Raw genomic sequence first — 12,289 nt, 5'->3', positions numbered from 1 at the left:
ACTTAATTTTTTGCCCTGCTAACCTGCAAAAGGTGCACAGATGTAATTAGCCCAGGGCAAAAGCAGCATGAGCTAGTGGAAGTGCCACAAAGGAGGATGAGTTGTGAGTACCTGTATCCTGGTACCTGCCACAGCCTTGGGCCTCAATGTCTTTTTGCCAAAATAAATAAATGTAGCTGTCCCAGGACAGTGACTGTGTCTATCTGAATATGTATCTGCACTAACAGAATTGCTTTGTTCTTGTTTAGCCTTTTTGGCTGGTACCGCAAAAATGCCCCCATTTGCAGTACTGACATCTCTACCATAAGAGCAGGGAATGGATTAACATGGTTGTAGGGATTTGAGGCTTTCCCACAGAAAAGCCATTTTCTGCACAGAAAATCCCTTTTCAGAAAAGGATGGTGGTTGTAAACATCTCCCACAGCTGAACTTCTATGTGCTGAATTCTGGATTTTAGGTTTTTTTGGCTTTTGCTTGGAAAATAAAACTGGCCTATACCAAGACCAAGGCCCACCTGCACAAGGAGACTGGTGATTGTCTCCATGATCTGGCTGTTCATTCCCCATCACCCTGGGCCCCTTGCACCACATCAGCACTTCTGGGTGACAAAGCAAAGACTTTTTCTCCTACCATTAAGTTCCCCCACGCACCACTTTCTGTACAATAACAGTTGCTTCCCTGGCACCTTAAAAGGCTCCTAAATAAATATCCAAGAAATAATATTATCTATAATAGCCCCTTTTCATATAATTTCCCCAGTTTGACAGATGAGAAAACAGAGAACAACCAGAGCAGGAGCTGCATTTAAATTCTTGCTTGCTTGCTCCCACACCAGCCTTTCCCCCCAACTGCTTGTGTTACAGGAATCATAAGTTGCAGCTGGATTATACATGAACAGGTTCCTTGGTTTCATACTTAAAATAGATGTAATCACTCTTGAAATGCTGCTGAGTTGGATCTGGTCTTAAGTGTCATTGTGTTTCCTCATTTGCGAGTTATGGAATCTTTATAAAACTCTTAAGTATTTTAGAGCCATATGTTTTACTCCAGAATTATCTCTGTAAGGTTGCACTGCCTTATCCCATTTTTAATCACTTTTTTTCCCTCACAGCAGACATGGAAGGCAGTTCCCTAAGAAGTCGAGATAAGAGGCTTAGCTTGAATTTGGTAAGTACTCTGTTTGCTCAGATTTAAAACACTGGCACAAACTTCCCAGTGGATCATTTCACATCCTGATACTCAATCATTCCTCTCCTCTGTTCAGCAGAAGAGTTTAAAACATGGGAAAAGTGCCTGGCTTTGGGCAACTTGTGTGCTAGCTGCTTTGTGGCTTCAGTCAGCCTTTGAGAGAAGAGGGAGGGAGAGGCCTCAATACTGAACATCCCATTCTTAAAGCAGATGAAGCTGGGTCTGTTATGGCACGGGTTCCCAGTAGCCTCAAGAATTAAACTGTTCACCAAGAACAAATGGCTTATTCCTTGAAAAGGGGGTCTAAAGAAGCCCATCACTCCGTGGTCCTGAGGGATGTCTCTTCTTTCGGACATTGGAACATGTCTGCTCTCACAGTGCCTGTGATTGAAGGCTCTATCAGTCCACAGCTTCCTGCCTCAGCCTGTGACAGACACAGTTCTAAGCAGCACCGTCTCACATCACATAGCCAGTCTTCTGCCTGGGGCTGGATGTTGTCTTCTGTGGGAGATCCTTTGCTGGTGGTGGGCAACTTATATTTTTCTTCTTTTTGAAAGTTTGCAAGAATTGTAATCACTCCCTCTCACCACTCAGCCAGCACTAACCGGCACGAGGTGATTTTCTAATGCTAATTCTCAGTGATCAGAAGGGAGTTGTAGGTCTGTGCCTGCTCTCTCAGCTTCCACGTTTGCCAAAGTCTAGTTCATCAGGTGTCCTCCTTTCAGAACTTTTTTTGTATTCAGGATCCTGCCTCATTTTATAGGTCAGAATTACTGCTGTGAGAGGCAAGTCCGGCCTCACTGAAGTTGGAGGATTTAACCAATAAAGTCACCAGTCAGTTTGATCCTAGTTTCCAGCAGTGACTCGTGAAGCTCAGCGCGGACTGCTCCAGAGCTGGAGTGCTCATCTGAACCCATGCGTTTGTCTCTTATCCCATCAGAGCGGTCCTGGGCTCAGCTCAGGTGTGTTCCCAGCTCCCAGCAGCTCCCGGCTGGGAGGTGCTTGGGCTGGCTGTGCATTAATGGAGCCCTTTCTCTGTGCCCCTGCTGTGCCCTGCAGCCGTGCCGCTTCTCCCCGCTGTGCTCGGCGGCCGCGGACAGCGCCGAGGACAGCTACGTGCCCATGCGCCCCAGCACCTCGCCCTCCGCGCCCGCCTCCGACTGCTCCCCCGACGGATACATCCCCATGAGCCCCGGCTCCGCCACCTTCACCTTCCCCGTCGTCAGCACTGAAAAACTCACCAGCCCCTTGCCTGAGCTTCCCTCCGACGTGGAGCCCCCTCCGGTGAACCGGGACCTCAAGCCTCGAAGGAAGTGTAAGCCCTGACCTAAAGTGCAAATCCTGGGGGTCCTGATGGTGGGGACATGGGTGACCTCCTTTGATAGCGTTCTTGGCATGTCTTAAAGCAATTCTCCCTCTAGAGGATGGGTTGAAATGCTGCACGGGGGACTCACAGCACTGTAGCCTAGGATGTGCTTGCAGGGTGCTTTGTGAGCGAGGAAGAGCTTCCACGGCTGCTTCTGCATTCCCAGCCCAGGAGGCTGTGTAAGAACAGTGCCTGGCTTTCACTGTGACTGCAAACAGCCAAAGGGACCTAGCCTGGGAGAGACAGCAGACTAAATCCTGCCCCTCTGAAGTACATGTACTCCTGTCTCACTAGCTCTCCAACCTGCCAGGAATGGACATTCAAACAGTCAAGCACTCAGACTTGATGTGTTGGCTGTGGTTACGCCTCTGTTGGGTAGGCACAGCTGTCTTAGTTTAATTAGGAATTTTTTGCAGATGCTTTTGCTGATGGTAATCTTCCACCCCTGGTTTTCATGGCATATCCAAAATCTCGGTTGCACTTTTAGAGAATGTACTAGGGACAAAATTCAGCTTTGAAGTGGAGAAATTGACTGAGCCTAGCCTACAATAAAGCACTTAGGGTTGTAGAGCCACAGGGTTACTCGGAAATTGGTTCAGGCAGTGCTACTGTAAAATGAGGACAGACATTTATACCATTTCCAGGAGGAAAAGCAAACTCATATCCTTTCTTAAAGGGTCTTGAGAAGGGTGGGCACATGTACATCAAGTGGTGACAGGGATGGTCCTGATCCCCATGTGTAGGACTTTTTTGTTTAGAACACAATCCAAAACCTGTTCTAACTTGTAGGCTGAACCAGCCTCTCCAAGGCAGCATATACAGAGCATATTTGGGGCATGTGTATGTATCTTGTGTGGCATTTGGTCTCTTTATGCCCACTATATTTATTCTGTTATTTTAGGATGATTGGAGGACTTTGCTTTCCAGCACTGACCGAAGAGGTCATTTGTTACTGATTTCCTTCTTGGTTATGTTCTGTGAAATACTCTGTTAGTTTCCTTCTGTTAATACAAAACTGCATTTTTCTAAACAGTCTGTACTTTTCATTGAAAACATAGTTCCTTTTGTTCTTTCTTACAGCACGACCACCTCCTCTGGACTTGAGGAACCTCTCCACAATCCGGGAGCATGCTGCCGTGACCAGGATGTGGACTGTGCCTTAGTAAGTCAAAAAGAAACCTGCCATTCCAATCTTCTGAGCATCAGCATGGAATAGAGTTAAAAATAACTTATCCCATCCCACAAGAAAGATTCCTGGCAAAGTCCACAAACAGAAGTTCCCCAAGGTTCCTTTCAGTATCCCCCAGGCATTTTCTGTCTCTGAAAAGCAGGGCTCCCTGTCACAATGGGCAGCTCCAGAGAATTCAGTGTCGTCATTTGAAGGTTCCTTTTAACCTGGAGCTGGTCTGCACTCTGGTGTGGCTGCTCTGATGGCTAAAAGCTTGGCATGCCTAAACTATGATAGAGCCATTTTTGCTCCTTAAAATTAATATAGCAAAGTAGAACCAGATCAGATAAAGAGCTCCCTGAATTGTAGACTGGGTGTAGAATTCTGCACTGCCACACAGCAGTCCAGACTTGAACTTTTGGGATGACCTTTTGTCACTAGAAATTAGTGGTTGGTAAAACAAATGTTTTTGATCCCAAAGTCCAGGTAGTATGAAAAGATGACACTGTTGTGCTCCAAGGGCAGGAGAAAGACCCATCTTCAGGGAACTTGTGAGCAGGAGAGGACTTCAGCCTGCTGGCTGTGAGGGGGGTCTTGGCACAAAAAAAGCAGCTGTACTGAAGTGTGCATGCAAAAGCCAGAAATTCCCACCAACCTCCTCTGCACACCCTGGGCACTCCAGAAAATGTGGGGGCTTGCTGGCATGAGTGCCAGACAGGGCATTTCCACTCCCCCATTTCAGGTTGTCATGTGAAGGGCAAAAGAGACACAAGATGAGCAGTTTCTCAGTTGCAGAGCCCTCTCTCACATCCAGTCCAAGGCTGGTTAAGCCCCTTGGCACTGCCTGTTAGGGGAAGCCAATACCCTGCCTCCCAAGCACCCCTTCCAGAGCACTGAGGTTAATCAGTGCTGACACAGTGCAGAGTCCTGAAGGATAATGAGCTTAGAGTGAGTTTGCATGTTTTACACTAACAAAAATAAAGAAGTTATGCCTGAAACTAATACAGCAAAAGGAATTATGCTGTTCATGCACAGAGAGGCCATCTAATTTCCTATTAACCAAGCCCATTGTGCTTGCCTGTGGTAATTTATTCACCATGCACCTCTAAGAGCTGTGTTCATGGGAGAGATTTCCTTGTGCAAGAGCTGAGTCACAGCCATCTCCACAGCACGGGTGGCAGGTGTTGACACTGTGTGCAAAGCCAGACTGAGTTCTTTGCATGTACCTCCAGCAGCTGATTAATTCACATCAGTCTCCAAACTGGGATACCTGCACAGCCAAGTAACTGCCCCCATTGTTACCCAAATGAATGATAGCTCTGTGCCCCTTGGTTAGAGAATTGGTTCAATGTTTTATGGTTTCTGTTGTACCAGATAGCAAACTTTCATAAATCCCAGAGGAAAAAATCAACAAAATCAGTCAGCAATATAGCACACTATTTCTAGAACTAAGGAGTGGCTTGGGACATCCTCTCCACAAAGGCCGCAGCCTTAGTGTGAGTTTATTCACCATATGGACTGTGTCAGGCTTTGGCTTCATTTCAGTGCATCTGTAAGATGCTTCTTTAACCTCTCCTGTGTTTTTCTTCATAGCAATCGAATGAGCTTTATCTCACCAGAAAGAGACAGTATTAATTCAGCAAGAATATTTGCCAATTCAGTTTCCGGAGAAGAGGAAGAAAGTTACATTCATATGGTAATGTCATTTTCACACAGCCATCCTTTGCTTTATTCTGCTCTGTCACATTGATGGAGAATGCAGAAGTTTGTTTTCTAAGAAAAAAACGTTGAGGAGGTTTGTCCTTTGCCTTCTGGTTTGTTTCTTTTTTTTTTTCAAATGATGAAATGGTTTTAAACCAAAGACACTGGGACCAATTTACAGAGAGATAAGGGAAGCCCTTTTCCTGCTCTGCAGAACTCAGCTGTTCGCCCACGAATGTTGCTGAACAGTTCCAAGAGATCACAGGGATCAGCCATATTTACATGAGAACTCATTAAGACAAAAGAAAATTAAATCTTTTCACTTTTTAAAAGTGTGCCTTGCAAAATCTCCTAGGAAATAACAGAAAGCCGTTAGTGCACTTCCTAAAGAAACACACCAAATATTGTGCAGAAACAGAACTCCCATTAAAGTCTCATTGCTTCTGCTTTGGCTGGTGGCACTAACCCCACTTCCCATCCCATGAAAGAAGAACATCTGGCTTTGTGGCTTCCTTTTTTTCATTTACTCTTTAGCCATATCTTGCAAAAGACCAGAATCTTGTTTTACTTTGAATTTTAGGTGGAAATGGATCTCAAATCCATTCATCTGAGCCAATGTCTACAGATCTGCTTCATAGCTAAAGCCCAATACCAATAGCTATAAAAATGTATTGCAAAACTGACCACAGTCTCCATAAACTATAGTTTCAAATTTTAACCCACATCTCTACCAGACTGAAATCTGCTCAAGAGGGCAGTTCCAGTTGTAACCATTCCCTATTTGGTTTTTGTAGTCTAGGAAAACCTGACATATGTTTGTGGTTATTTGTGGTTTTATGAGAATAATTTTCAGTTTCTGGATTTGAACTGAATTTTCACCATTTCTTCAAATTCACTGAATGATGATGTTTAAGTGGGCACCCCTGCAAATCTGAGCATTCTGAGGGCTTGGATTGAGAAGCTGGGCATGAGTCCTTCTTGATAAAATTGAGTGTAAATCAGCCCGTTTTGGTTTTTTTGCCAGAATTATCGGAAGAAAAATGTTCTCACAATTTCTTTATCCCACAATTATCAGTGTTATGCTGTGGTCAGTAACCAAATGCACCCTTGGCTTAGACAATTATGTGGGCCCTGACTATTCTCATTCACATTCTGCCAGGCGAATCTCCCAACTCCCAGTTGTGATCCTGTTTCTTTCTGGAATCATGATTTTAGAGCATTAAAAGTTTTTCTTCTTTCCTGACAGGAACACAGACAGGCCACCTCTCCCTACAGTGGTGCTTTTCCATGGACAAGGAAATCTAACCTTGATTACTTAGCACTGGATTTTAACTCTGCTTCCCCATCCCCTGTGCAGAAGGTAGGAGTCATCTGAAAAACCCCACAGCCTCCTGCCTTTTTGTCTGCTGGGAGGAAATCCAGACCCAGGGTTGCATTCTGCTGGGTGCCCTGAGTGCCATGATGAAGCCAGTCGTGTTTCCAGCTGACTGGATTTGTGTCAGGCCTGAGATTAATATGATTAAAGCATAGTGAGGGTGCTGACAAGGTGTCCTTAGTGTGGCTCATAGGGATACTGCTAACATGAGCTCAGCCCAGGGTATGAGACTGCTCTGGGAAGTGCAGCCATGAGGGCTTGTGGGCCAGCAGGTTGACGCTTGCAGGATCTCTGCATGCTCCTTCATTTCATCAAGTCTCCACAAAGCCTTTCCTGCTAGTTTTCCCAAAAATCTCTGCAGTAACAAGTTTGCAGCCCATGATAAATTAATGGGGAAAAACTGTACCATCTCTTATAATCTGGCAAAATGTGCATCTTTTTTCTTGCATCACCAAAACCGTTTCAATTTCTTTTGCAATGCTGAGACAATACATTCCTTGTTCCAAAGAACTTCTAACCTGCCCAGGTGGTAGGTAGGTACCACTGCAAAGCAATGAACTGTTGTCAGTTTGGATCATTTTATGTCCTGTGTATCATTTTCCCCATCAGTCTACACTCCCAGATGAAAAAGACTCGAGACTCTTAAGCTTTCTTATTTAAACCCTCCCTGTATCTAAAATCAGTTAGGTTATCCCTGCATCACTCAGATGAGGAGAGAACGATTATCTGCATGGAAATAGCCAGTACAGCATGTTTCCCTCACTTGCTGTGCTGGGCTGAGTGACAGGGTGACAGATGGATAATTATAGCTAAAGCAGGCTGTAAAGCAATGCTTTTGTCAGCTGATGTCACTGTGATCTTCAAGGTGAAGGGAAGCAATCAAGGAATGGGGGAAAGGGAAAACAGAAAATCAAGCTAAGTTTTACTAGCACCCCTTTTCAATCTGAAAATTAAAACATTGGTTTTTTCCTCTCTGTCCCATAGAAACCTTTTCTGTCTGAGGAACAGAGAGTGGACTATGTCCAGGTAGATGAACAGAAGACTCAAGCTTTACAGAACACTAAGCAGGAATGGACAGATGAACGACAATCAAAAGTATAAAGGAAGAAGATTTTGGATCTGGAGGGGTGGTTTTTTTTTGCACTGGAACCACAATGTTAATGAAGCAGCTATCACAGGAGAACTCAAAGGCAGAGAGAGTTGTAAGATGCTTACAGTCTGTAGATGCATTTATACTGGAAACCTTTGATTTCAGCTGGAAGAAGTATGTTGAGTGAGTGAGTGGTTCACTGATGACTAAAGTAATGCATTAGCCTTTTACTGCCCTTACCAGTATGCTCCATGGTACCATTTTCTGGCATGATTCTGCAACGAGTCATACACTTAACGTTAACAAATCCACTACAAGTTGTATTAATCTAGTTTGTCCTGCCTTCTCCTTCTGTTGCATAATTCCTAGTTGCTAAAGCTATTTTTTGATATTCCTACAAATGCTGCAGGTGCTCAGAGTGCTTTTATGGCAACAGGCATCTGACAGGTTTTGGTGACTAATCAACTAAGGGCTAAATACTGAAACAATAATAAGAACTTTTTGAACATGTAGTGCTTAAGCAAAGAGAATTTTGAAAAATATTTTTCCCCTGGGTTTAAAAGGTCTGGCTGTGAGCTGATGCTGTCAGAACTCAAAAGAGGACTACGTGCCCATGCGGCTGGAATGCATGGTCTTTGACCCTCTGGATGATGGTCATTGTACTCAGCTTCTTCCCTCCATTGTGGCTCATACCTGTCACTTTTCTGTCTGATTCCTACTGATGTTTCCTCCCTCCCCTGTCTTGGGAAGTGTCTTCGGCACAGCACAGCTGCTCTTCTAGTAGGAGGCTGCAGCCACACAGCTCTTGGCTGGCCAAAAAATAGAAAGGGAAGCTGTGAGCCTGTTTCTGCAAGCCTTGAGAGAACTGGCAAAGGATCAAGACTGCTTTCATCTGAACAGCAGAAGGAATGCCATTGGAATGCTGGTAGCAATCGTCAATCTGATTGTTTCACTAGACCCACCCCAAAATAAAAAAGAGCATTAGGAAGTGCAGTGTGCTCTGAGAGGCCGAGAGCCTGCCAAAACAGGACAACAATGTGCTCACGCAGCATGAGGACCTCTGGGCTCAGGAAGCTTATCTACCTTGGGACTTGTTACAGGCACTATCTCAGGATGACATGTGTGTATAGTTTATAAGATATTTAACTTTAAACACTTGGCTGTGGTCTTTATTTTACAGTGGCACACAGCCACTTGACTCATGGAATTGGGCAGTGATGCTGAGTGACCCACACTGGATTTGGTCTCACAGGCTTTGCTCCTGTAAGTGAGTCCCAGTAGCCATAAGAGGTCTGATCCTGTCAACAGGGACAGACAGACAGGACCTTTATAAAAGATTTCTTCTCTGACAGTGCCAATTTGCTGGCCTCCCTTCATGTGCCTGTTGTTACCATGTTGCATTGCTGTAACCTGACTTCCTAAAAATTCTATTCTACCAAACAGAGGTCACAGAAATGCCATTGCAGAAACCACTGGCATTTCAAGGCTCCTACTCAACTTGTTCCTTACACCCTGTGTGCTCCCATCATTCAGGCACGCTGGGAGGCCATCGCACATCCCGTGGCAGAGGCAGCATAGCTAACAGAAACACAGTTTTCCTCCTACCTCAAGAGAGCTGAAGGGCTTGCAGGTCTCACTTCTTCTTTAGCCCAGCCCCTGGGGATCTGTGGTGACCAGGATCTCACTAGGTTACCCTGCAAGAACAAGGTTCACCAGCGCCTTCACTGACTGGGGCAAACTGGGCACCCAGGCCTGCAGGCGTGAAGTGACCTGGACTAGAGCTGCTTGGAAATCCAGGATTAGTCCTGCAGGTAGCTGACCTGCTGCTCCCTCCTGCCCTGCTCCTCACCCCGCCCTCACCAAAGCTCTCAAATGAAAGTTGATGTTGATAAAAATTTTGAAAATGATTCCAGCTTTTCCACATATATCTTGTCTGTCTGGTATGAAATTTAGTTTGTTAAAACCCAGCTGTTTTGTCCTCTGACTGACTTAGCAGAGCTGGGAGCACCCATGCCCTGGGAGTGATATTGTGACAGGGGCAGGTGGAGTGATACGGGGATTTGGGGAGAGGCAGTGGAGATCTGGACCTGCACAGAGCTGTCAGAGAGAGGGAAGCAGGGAAGGGCCACGGGTACTGAGACCTTTGCCTTTCTGCTCAAAAGAATTGCCTTTCTTTCAAAGTGTGCAAATAACGTGTCACTGAAAGCTCTTGGTATGTGCTGCTGTACTGAAAGGTTAAAAGACCAGCTAAAAGGCATTTTAAATTACAGACAGACAACCTCCACAAAGGGTGAGTGAAGTTATGTTCTGCTACTGCCAGTCCCAGATTGGGGAGTGATGGCAGAGCAGCCTCTGATGCGGATCAGAATCACACACAGATCAGTTCGTGTTTGACTGCAGCATTTCCTTTCGTGCTGTCAGAAAATCCTCTGAAGTGGAAAAACACCAAGTTATTGGAGACAACTGACTCACTTGTTATTCTAGTTTATTGTAAAAATATTTAAACTTCAACAAACCTGGCTAACGGATCATTCAGAGGTTTAGAGAAGAAAGAGCTGTATCTGGATTTCTACTCCCCTAAAAGGACATAAGCATATTGCTTGGCAGGGACTGTCCTTAGAGGAGAATGGCCCCTTTCAACTTCCCGTGTCCCCTGCTTGCCCTCACAACACTTTTATCTTGATCAAATGCTGCTCGCTGGTTTCTAACTTTTACTTTTAACTTAGAGCTAATTTTGATTGTTTATTCTGATTTTTCATGTAACCTCCTTTTTAGCAGCTGGTCCAGGGCCCATGACATACATTCTTGTGCAGGTACAACACATGAAACAGGAGCAATTAAAAATACTGAGGGAAAAAATTTAAAAGGAAAGCAGTCCTTCCCAAAGGCTTTTTTTTTCTTTTGTTTTGGTCAAATTCCACAATACTTCAAAGAGGGCAAAGAGGAGAAGGATGGTGGAAGGATGGCAAAGCCAAATCCACTGTGGCCACCTCACCACTAAGGATTTGGATGTGAGGGGAGCTGCAGCAGCCATCTGCGGGCCAGTACCCATAGAGCAAACTGCTGGGGGTGGAGGTTACAGAGCAAAAAGGAGTTACTCTTTAGTTAAGTCTGTTCTTAAATCCTAATCCCTTGGCCAAGAAGGAAAGAAAACCTGAAAACTGAGTCAGCTTTTGACAGTGTCATGTCTGAAAATATAGCCCAGGCCAGAGCCCTTGGTTAGTACTGGCTCTGGGGCCAGCCAGGCACGCTCCTGATGGTGTCCTCTTTTTGCCATGGGTCTGTTATTGCATGTATTTTTTCCAAAAGTGTGGTGAGAGCTGATGCAGAGAGATGCTCTGCACCTAAATGAGCACAGAGTGGCCAGTGGTCCCTTAGGAATCTCTGCTGAGGGAATTGGCACTGCCCAGCCCAGGTATTGTAGTGCCTTCTCCAGAACTGCTGAGGCCTCATAGGGAGGGCACTAAATAAGCAGAACTGTTCTAGTTTAATCAGAAATGTCACCTTGTGGGGTTGCTGGAGGAAGCTTGGTTGCAGGATGACTTCAAAAACAACCAAGCTCGATGGTTTGAGTCCTGTGGTTATTGTTGGGGCCATCAGCTGGTTCCCCCCACTGATGTGTTTAACACGGCCTTACTCTCTCCTTCAGTGACTGCACGTTTGACCAAGGCATAGCAGGTCCACAACTGATTTGCTTTTTGGACTAAACTACATTTCACACTTCTAATTCCTTTTTGACAGGAGGCAGCATTAATTTCCTTACTGGCAGAAATGAACACAACCTGAGAAATGCCAGCGTCCATGTAACTGGAGCAAGGTGTTTTCAGCCAGCTCACTTTGCCAGTGGAAGCACCTGCTTTCTTCATTGTCACTAACTACATCCTAGATGTAGATTTTGGAGTTGCATTCACTTGCAGTAATTCAGAAGTTTAGTAATTCAAAGACCATCAGATGCTGTGATGAGAACGAAGTACAGGGCCTTCCCTTTGTCCCCGTGTTCTGCAAAACTTGCTCAGGTTTAAAAAAAATGAAAGCCACCAAAATAGCAGACATTTGCCATGTCAAAGCCAGGATATTTTTTGTTTTCAAATAAAAATAAACTTTTTCTTGTGCAAATGAAGCATTATACATTTTTTTGTATTTGTAAATTTGTGGGGAAGCATTAAACAGTCATCTCTGTTACGAAGGGACGAGTCATTGCTAGAGGGAAGGGGCTCACCTTCCTCATGTTTCATTGTAATGTTTGGTGTATATATTTGCACATTAAACTGTATCTTTTTTTCTAATAAATTAATATAAAAGGTAGCTGTGATCTTTAATTATTTTGGTAAGTGAAGGTGCTCATGGGATAAGCTCCCACATCTTTCATTTCATGCTTTTTCCATTTTTAAATTCTCTTAT

General features: G+C 44.8%; 1 protein-coding gene across 4 annotated transcripts in view; it reads left to right on the top strand.

The window, feature by feature from the left end:
- GAB3 (GRB2 associated binding protein 3) overlaps positions 1–12,089 on the top strand; it is a 65,446-nt gene extending 53,357 nt beyond the window's left edge. The window contains exons 5-11 of one of the 4 annotated variants that reach the window (XR_014616447.1): positions 1,112–1,167; positions 2,248–2,503; positions 3,635–3,716; positions 5,316–5,418; positions 6,670–6,783; positions 7,783–8,000; positions 8,452–12,089. Coding sequence is in view for 3 of the 4 variants with exons in the window: in XM_084213333.1 (XP_084069459.1) it covers positions 1,112–1,167; positions 2,248–2,503; positions 3,635–3,716; positions 5,316–5,418; positions 6,670–6,783; positions 7,783–7,899 (728 nt within the window). In the remaining variant the exon portion in view is untranslated. Of the gene's footprint in view, positions 1–1,111; positions 1,168–2,247; positions 2,504–3,634; positions 3,717–5,315; positions 5,419–6,669; positions 6,784–7,782 lie in introns of those variants that run through there. The other 3 variants (XM_084213334.1, XM_084213333.1, XM_084213335.1) reach the window with 3 other exon arrangements.
- The last annotated feature ends 200 nt before the right edge of the window (positions 12,090–12,289 follow it).

This window comes from Fringilla coelebs, assembly GCF_963513975.1.
Source record: "Fringilla coelebs genome assembly, chromosome: 11".
In the NCBI taxonomy this organism is placed as follows: domain Eukaryota; kingdom Metazoa; phylum Chordata; class Aves; order Passeriformes; family Fringillidae; genus Fringilla; species Fringilla coelebs.
Note: the sequence above shows the minus strand (reverse complement) of the source record. Positions and strands in the feature narration are given on the sequence as shown.